At 38.3% G+C, this 8778-nt stretch overlaps 2 protein-coding genes across 2 annotated transcripts in view; one reads left to right on the top strand and one right to left on the bottom strand.

The window, feature by feature from the left end:
- Nucleotides 1-1177: 1177 nt before the first annotated feature.
- Nucleotides 1178-8778, bottom strand: part of LOC124410529 — a 71279-nt gene continuing 63678 nt past the window's right edge. Inside the window, exons 7-10 of the mRNA XM_046888980.1 lie at nucleotides 8212-8540; nucleotides 6729-7626; nucleotides 5605-6299; nucleotides 1178-1441 (exon numbers count right to left, since the gene is read on the bottom strand). Of these exons, the coding sequence (XP_046744936.1) occupies nucleotides 1253-1441; nucleotides 5605-6299; nucleotides 6729-7626; nucleotides 8212-8540 (2111 nt within the window). The 3' untranslated portion in view covers nucleotides 1178-1252. The remainder of the gene's footprint in view (nucleotides 1442-5604; nucleotides 6300-6728; nucleotides 7627-8211; nucleotides 8541-8778) is intronic.
- LOC124410302 (arrestin domain-containing protein 2-like) lies at nucleotides 1899-5138 on the top strand. The gene is made up of 7 exons (XM_046888561.1): nucleotides 1899-2023; nucleotides 2963-3115; nucleotides 3457-3591; nucleotides 3671-3891; nucleotides 4022-4195; nucleotides 4348-4666; nucleotides 4935-5138. The coding sequence occupies exons 2-7, from the start codon at nucleotides 3001-3003 to the stop codon at nucleotides 4952-4954; spliced, it is 984 nt and encodes a 327-aa protein (XP_046744517.1). The 5' UTR covers nucleotides 1899-2023; nucleotides 2963-3000; the 3' UTR covers nucleotides 4955-5138.

The following is an 8778-nucleotide window of genomic DNA, read 5'->3' as shown; positions in this document are numbered from 1 at the left end:
TTCCGTCAATCCTTCATAGATTATTTATAATTTATATCAATGGTGTGAGTACAAATGGCAGGATTAACGTGACGATTATGGCAATGAATGTTCAATTAGAATGTTTTCATTTTTTAAATATTCACCGATATCTTTCTATAGATCGCTAATTTTCACTGACGCACAACAGACGTTTCAGTACGGACTTCTGGATACGTATATCAAGGTGTTTGAGCGAATTGTAGAGTGTCATTTTTAAAAACGGCTTAGAAAGAATTATGCATTATACTGTCAACACATATTTTTCGCCAATAGATATACATATAACGACATTTGTCCGTAAAGGATTATACTAATCTACCCTGCCGTGTATTAGAATGCTTGTCATTACCACGTGGATATGCACGATGAATTGATAAACATCATAATAATGAATCGATAAATATAATTGATAACAGAAAATTGGAATTTGACTAGAATTAAGAATTCTGCTATCATTGTAAGCATAATAAGTTTTTTCGGACTGTGTAATGTTCCACCGTTTTACAATTTGTGGATACATACAGCAAGCTTATTAAAAGTTTATTAGAAAAAAAAAAAAAAATTAAAAGCTGCATTAATTGTTCCAATTACAAATGCAGCAATTTCGCCAATTATTCTCCCTCACAGTGGCAGTTGTCTAAAGATTTCACTTTCTCTCCATCTGCAATAAATTCTTTTCTTCAAGCTGGTCGATTACTACATTCATTCTGTGCAATTGCTACACTCACCAATCTATTTCCGGTAGCCATAGTGTGCATTGCTAAATTGATAATGACAATGCCTATTGTATTGAATTAGGGGAGACCAAGTCAAAGAGAAAATAACTTTTTGCACAGTTCAGCATCATCAATTATCCGGAATAAGAATGTTTTTCTTTCGTTCATTTATTCATTTCATTTAACGCGGTAGAAAAATTCATAAGTAATAACAAAAAAATTAAAAAATCATGCCACTTTGCTCCAGTCTCCCGTTTCTTTAATAAAATTCATTTTCCACAAATATACGATATTGTTCCAAGTATAAGCCGACCCCCAATTCTGAGACATCATTTCGGGGTGTTATACTTACAATTAATTACCCGCACATAAGACGGTTCTGCGTATAAGACGAGGACGATTGTGGGGGGTGCTATCGACAAAAAAAAAAAAAAAAAAAAAAAAAACCTCAGTTTATATTTAGAACAATTCTGTATCTAGACATAAATCAGACCACCCTCGCGTTTAGATGATTTCTATTTATGCGATACACCCTTGACGTTCTGGTCAGTATCTGCATCGAGATTAGAACTGTTATGACCCTTGTCGCCATCCTCAGCTGGAATAGCTGATGTTCCTAATTTGTTTGAAGAGTTTGATGAACCTCCCGATGCAAACCGAGAAGCTAACGTCTCCGAAGCATCGTTGATCACGTTCAGCTGTTTCTGGAACAAGAAATTTTTTTTCCATTCTTTAAAATTATGTACCATTGATGGTATTTTATGTCCTTTTTCATGGAGTAAATGTACCTGTAAGAAATTTAAGCTTTACTTGTGTACATAATAAAGGAACTAAGTACACGACGATCTTTATCTGTTCTTATCAATTTACGTGAATAGAATTTGTTTCTACGACCTGGAGAATTATTTATAAAATAAAGATCAGTCTCACATCGAGGTTTCAACAGTTAAATACATAATTAAGCCTCATAATGGCGTGTGTGCGAAATTTTCGCGGGTCTCGCCGATGACGCCCAATAATTTTATTGCGTGAGAAGCGCGAAGCGTCAGGGTCAAACACCGGTTTAAGGTCGTGCGCAAATACGATCAGGGATTCATGCGCAGACGCATAAGCCAATATTTTTCTCCACGGTGACGTGATATTATAGTTGCAACAGCGATACAGACGGCTACAGGAGTGCAGCAAAGTTGTTAAAATATTAGTCGCGCTATCGTTTTGCCCGTGACTTTGATCAAGGCAGCCACAAAGAGCATAAATACATACGCAGTCCAGAAACGAGATAAACGGTCATTATTTATCATTATTATTTGTTTAAAACTCTCTTTCTCATCCTCCTCTACTAAATTTAGTCACCGGTAAATGCGCCACTTTTTTCTTCACTTCGACATTTCTCGGTACCCAAACACCACACTTTTCGTATCGGTACGTAACGTCAGTGTTACAGTTTAGACAGTGAAGTTCGCGAGTTCGCAAGTATAACCGGATTTTCATGGGTATTATTTCGAACTGCAACGTTTTTGTGTCCTTTGCTGCGATTGAAAATGTCCATTCGTATATCTAACGTCATTTAAAGAAGAAGAAGCTTTGAAATAAATTCATTCAAAATGCGTCGCAAAAAGAAATTGGTTTCGTTCCAAACCGATATTTGAATCTCGAATTACTATTCGCGTTTACGCCGAATATTAAAATATATTTCAAATTTTTAGGCATTCGCACATGAAGCGCGTTCGGAAATTTTATTCTATACTGTGTTTTTGTTAACATATTATCAAAAATCATTCGTTTTCTTCTTCCCTCCATAAGATGAGAAAATCGGACGGCATTTGTGCTCTTATAAGAAGCGAAGTTCATGTTCAGACCACCTGTTGACTTCAACTGTATAACATCAGTGCTGCACGTGAATAGCATCCGACTATTTTCGAGCGATTCATATTGTCTGTGCAGAATGTTAACGAGTTTAATCTGAAAATAGAATAATTTTAGTGAGGCAAATTGACGTATTATATTAGCGCGTGAGAACATTGTAATATGGCCTTGACAGATGCACTTCTTGTTTTTATTTTCTCTCTCTCTCTCTCTCTCTCTGTTCACTTTGTATTTTTCAATGTATCTAGAACTTTCAATGTATTATACTAGGACAATTCATTTACGCCTTTTACCATTAAAGTGCTGCCGGTTTTTATCAAGTTTGCATATCATAATGCAATACTTATTTGATTTTCCAGATAATCGTAGAAACGCAAAAGACGTAAGAAGTGTCGAGATGGGTATCTCCAGATTCGACGTTGAACTGGACAATCCGTCAAAAACGTACGAGAACGGAAGTGTATTAAGCGGTAAAATATACTTGGATCTCGACTCACCAAAACCTGTAAAAGGTAAATTCCTTCGTTTAGTGCAACATAAAATTGGAACGGATGAAGCAATAAAAATTTTATCGCGACAATAATAGCTCGTAGAATAATCGTTAAGCCGAGCGATGTACGAACGTGATGTCAGAATTAATTAATGCCTCTCAGAACCGGAGAATAAAGAGAAAGAAAAAAAAGTCCGACAATGTCGGCATCTGTTAAAAAAAAATGTAACACAATAGTCTAAACGAATTGTTAAACGTTTGCGTTTAGATTATTTTTTTATTCTCGTGGCAATTGGAAAGGCGAAATGAACGATGATTAATGATTGTTGTGCCGTGTTGTAGAAAAATTATAATTGTTTTTAGGTATAAAACTGACGGTATTTGGTGAAGCAGAGATATCATGGACACAAACTACATCCGCTCTCGAAGCTAAAGACGTTTATCCAGCAGAGTGCGACAGGGAGACTTACATAGACGACGACGAGAACTACATACTTGGTGATAATAATAAAAATAACAATAACAACAACAATACTAACACAATTAATTGTATCCCGAATGTCTTTTCGAAATCAAGGCAAAGACGGGCCTGTTGTTATTCCGACCGGAAACCACGTTTACCCGTTCACTTACAAGCTCCCAGAAGCGATACCAGCGAGCTTTGACGAAGAGCTCGGTAAAATAGAGTACAAAGTGAAGGTGACGATTCAGAGAGCCTGGTATCTGTGGAATCACAGAGAATCGGTCAAATTCGACGTCTTCGTACCGTTGGATCTCAATACAGACCATAAGGCGGCGGTTGGTAGTTTGATGTGTTAAAGTATTGAATTTGTCTCAAAAAATTCTTCTGGCAAATTTGCCGATGGGACAAAATACATGAAAAAAATTCGTTAAAAAATTATTCCTTATACAAATAATGGAAACACAGGAACCAGCACGACATGAAATTTCAAAGAAGTTTATGGGATGCTCAGAACCTGTTGACTTATCCGTGTCACTTCCAGTCCGTGGTTATATTCCTGGACAAACGATACCAATCACCGTTGACATCAAGAACGGCGCCGAGGTGGAGATAAAGGGGGTTTACTTCACGTTGATCAAGGTGATTACAGAAGAGGAAAGAAATTTTCTTCAACCTAATTAACAAAACTTGAATGTATTAAAGACTGTTTAGTTTAATTTTAAATTCAAGATGACAACGGTTCGGATCTGTTACGTTTCAACTAATCGATTCTTATATGTTTCCATCTACAGCTTTACACTTATCACGGTCCTACCAAGCCTAGACTAGACGAACAGGTGATAGGACACCACGACACCCAGTTGCCGAAGAATGGCCAACAGGAATCGAGCATTCAGCATTTCCTCCAGATTCCAGAGGTCCCGCCGTCCTACCAAAGACACTCGAAACTCATCGACCTTGAGTATCTGATACGGGTTGAAGTAAGGGTTGACGAAATGCACAAAAATTTCGAAATAGATGTACCCATAATCATTGGATCAGTCGCTCTCCTCGCCTCCACCGTCGCTATGGCTAATGGAAACTCGAATATGCATCAGAACAACGATCAGGGTTAGTATATAAATGTACTTATATTACATGGATTTGTTAATTTATTTTCTTTTTTTTATCAGTAATTCTTATTATACCAGAACCGTGGACACTGTTTTTCAACATCAGCATCGCCATTTCCGATGATCTATCAACAAACTTATAATTTGATTTTCAGGTTTATTTAATTTTTTTTTTATTTTCTACCTACGTACCCTGAAAAATATATCTATATTTTTCGTGAAAAAAAGTAATTAGCGATAGTGATTGTATAATTCCCCTTTTCCAGTGCCAGCTAAATGTGATTGATCAAACTTTGGGGCACGATCAGCCACGTCAGATTTTCACACCGTTATCGCCTCATCATTATATTGTTCCACATTCTATGTACATAATATATTTATTTTTATATTATGATACGTATATGTATTCAAGACGCGATTATTGAAGTTGATTGTATTTTGGAACTTCGAAAAATTCAAACGCTTTTTTACCGCAGTATCGTTACCCAATAATTATACCATGAATATACATATAAGCCTTGAACATATTAACGAAAGTGAAAGAAACATACTCAATTTTTTCTATTGATATTTAACTTTCATACGTACTTATTATGCACGCTTTGTTTAATTGGAAAACTGTATAATGTATATCGTAGATTATGTATACCGATGTATAGTTACTTTGACAGTAACTACAAACATACGTATATTTGTTATTGTTATTTTGTAAATACGATATTACTATATATTTATAATAAATACCTCCGCACTGAAACTACAATTAAAGATAAAACAGAATATTCTAATTAGGATACCTGTGTAATTGCGATTTATAATCTTCTACTATAAAACATCAATGAAGTTCAATTATTCGTCAATTTCTTTGTAAAGTTTATTTAATTTTATTCTTCTTTAAATAAATTTAAACAGTTTACTTTATTAGAAGATGCTCACCTTAATCTTGTCACGATTTTCATCATGCGACCAAGCGTTGTCCCTTCTGAGAGTTTCGAGTTGTTCCTCGAGCGGATCGGTGGCGTTTACTTTTCCATTATCACCACCAACCTTTGAACTAGCGCCGTCCTTTTTCCAGGTATAAATAGGCGGGTCATCGGCTGTTCTGAGTTGACTCACAGGATGATCTGAGTCTAAAAGAGGCGGTGGAGCGTTCTGAGCTACCGGAGTTTCCTCGATGACGTTTTTCCTCCATTGATTACCATTGTATTTCGGTGAAGTGACGGCGGAAACCGCAATGTACGCGTTATTCCTTGCCCTAGATCCATCGAGGGGAGATCCGGGGTTCAAAATTGGTGTGGCAGTCACTCTGTGATAGGCGAACTGTTTCCACTTCGGCCAGCTTCCAGCGTCACCCGGTTTCGCAAACTTACCCGGGAACTCCGGGTTCCATCTTTGCCTGTTCGGTTCACCGTACGAGTCGACGGTTTTCAGATTATAAGGCTTCCAGGTCGACTGATCCGCCGGCATCACCCATGCTCCGACCGATTGAATCTTCGGCGACATCGCAGCTTTCGGTGACCATCCTTCCACCTCTTCTACACCTGCTGCCACCGCTGCAGCCTCCTTTTTTAACTCCTTACCTTTTCCCTTGTACTTCATCCCCGGGGGATTGTTGCTCTTCTGCATTTGTACTGTTGTAAAAAAAAAAAAAAAGGATAAACATTGAGTGTGTTTTTACAACGGATAAATCGTCGTCAATTGTTTTAATTTTTATTCTTTTTTTTAAATAATCCACATTAATTAAACGTGCGTAATTTCTTTACTCAATATTGTAAAAACATTTTATTTCCTACTGATTAATTTAGAGTGTATCAGGAGATTTAAACCCCGCAATGTTTTCAGCATAATATTTACAATATTTCAAATAACCCGTTTACCCCATGAGCGATGAGCGCGACTAAATCGAATTGACAAACTCTAATTGATGAATATCTGAAACCAGTCGACAAACCGAACTAAAAATTGAACAAAAAAAAAAAAAAAAAAAAAAAAAAAAGTAAACCAAAACGAAATAAATTCTATAAATATGAAATAAACGAAAAGTAAAATTCACAACTTACGCAAATCGCTTTCAACATTGTGATTCTCAAGTTGTTTTCCCACGTCCTGATCAAGCCCAAGTTTCCTAACCAAAGCAGCATTAGGATTATAAGATTTCCCATTAGCGTCCTTGGGCCAGGGTTTGGTATCCGCTAATTTAAACGGCCATGTAGCAGGATCGGAAGTGAGACTATTCCAAGTTTTAACGGTGAGTTTCGGGTCGGGAGTACCGGCCGAATCGTCGTTCCCTTTGGTCTGTGACGGAGAAACGGCGTCCTCCCAGGGCGCAGGATCCTTCGGTGCTTCCCAGGGCGCAGCGGGTCTTTCCCACGGTGTATTTCTGGGTGACCAGTAGTCCCTGGGGTCGAATTTATAGTTTCGCCACTGTGCCGAATCCTCGGCTTTCCAGCTCGGCCGTCCATACTTGTATCGAGAATCCCGCCAGCTTGCGCTTGCCGCGTATTCCCGACCTGGTGGCCGATACTCACGATTTTGCGCATAGCTCTGGACGGGGCCGAATTCGTCACCTGCCGATGCCATGCGGCCCCGGGAATAAAGCTGCGCAGCGTAGCTGCCGAGACCCAGCCGACGATCCTCGGGCGGATCGAAGCCTCTAACTCGAGTTGGGTCTCGATTTCCGCTTCGGAAACCGGCGACGATCTCCCCCGACGGTTCTCGACTCGATGACATTCCACCCTGGTGGGTGCTCACCTTCCCGTAATGAACTCGACGCGGCTCCGTGTACTCTCGCGAAGACTCCAACATCAACGCCTGACGCTCGGTGTTCAACGCCTTGTGCTCGTCCAGCTGCTTTCGCACCCCTAACTGATCGACGAAGTCGCGATCTCCTCCCTGAAGCGAGATTTTCCTCGGTCCCGACGCCGCCGTCAGACGCATTTTAGCCACTTCCGGATCGTCCTGAGAGTAAAAAACGTCAAACTGAAAGTTCTTAGCTTTGATGTAACAAAGTGTATTTTTTTTATCATTGTTTCTTAACTTACAATTATGATTGTCTGCTAGTCGGGAGACCGTAATTGAATTAAAACATGGCTATGCTTGTGATTTGAATAAATCAATTCATTTCAAGTATAGCTTTAATTTTATTATTCAATGTAATTAATGTCTTACTAACTTCAAAATAATGTTGAAAAACGTATTTATTGTTCTTACGTGGTTTCATCTACGAGCTCTGACAATTATCACCAGATTAGCTTGAACGTTTTCATCGCATATATTTATTCCAATTGAAATATTTGACCAATAATTCGCAAATCTGTAATACCGTCAAATATCAGACACTTGAAGTGTCAAACATTAAACGTATAACGATCAATTTTTACAAAAAATCGTTGTTTCGCGACTTCAGTATTGTCCGTATAAAATTCATTAACCATAATAGATACCTAATATAACATAAAAACTAATATTCAAAAAATTCAGTACCTCCCAAACATCTCTTTAATACAAAACAACCTTCAAAACCTTTATAAAAAGGATATATACCTGAAGATCTTGAGCCCACGGAGGACCGAAGAGTCTTTCAGCAACTAATCGCCACTTCATCGGTGTGGTAATAAGCCAGGGTGCTTCGGTGGTCGTGAGCAATGGTATGGTAGTCGGCAGGCTGGTGGTGGTTGTAGAAAACCTGTGGTGTCTTTGCTTCTTCTTCTTCTTCTTAAGCTTAGGCTTTTTTCGCGGTTTTTTCGGTGTCGTCGAAACCGGCGATGTAGCAGCCGGCGTCATAGTCGTCACAGCCGACGAGTTCAGATTAAAAGCTCTTTTTCTCGCCTCGAGTGCCTGCCGCGACAGCTCCAAGCCACCCTCGACGTCCACTGAAATGTCGTTTTATACCATTAACACCATCCTTCTTTATATTCATCTCGCGAGATCTTTGTTAATTAAATATTTACAGTCATTAAAACATTACAAAAATAAATAACTGTAATTTTAACTGTTACAACATTGTTATTCTTATTATTATTATTATTATTATTATTATTATTGCAAATTTTCTATATCCAATATATCGACCCAGACTTTATAAAGGTGCGGTACGATCGATCGATCGAT

This window comes from Diprion similis, chromosome 9 (assembly GCF_021155765.1).
Source record: "Diprion similis isolate iyDipSimi1 chromosome 9, iyDipSimi1.1, whole genome shotgun sequence".
In the NCBI taxonomy this organism is placed as follows: domain Eukaryota; kingdom Metazoa; phylum Arthropoda; class Insecta; order Hymenoptera; family Diprionidae; genus Diprion; species Diprion similis.
The sequence above is the reverse complement of the archived record's forward strand: the minus strand, read 5'-3'. Positions and strand labels throughout refer to the sequence as shown.

Bases quoted from the DNA above. Each gene is read 5' to 3' on its own strand.
- LOC124410302 (XM_046888561.1), top strand. From the start codon at position 3,001: ATGGGTATCTCCAGATTCGACGTTGAACTGGACAATCCGTCAAAAACG. The intron at 3,892-4,021 runs GTTGGTAGTTTG...ATGGAAACACAG, and splicing joins ATACAGACCATAAGGCGGCG to GAACCAGCACGACATGAAAT. The intron at 4,196-4,347 runs GTGATTACAGAA...TTCCATCTACAG, and splicing joins TTTACTTCACGTTGATCAAG to CTTTACACTTATCACGGTCC.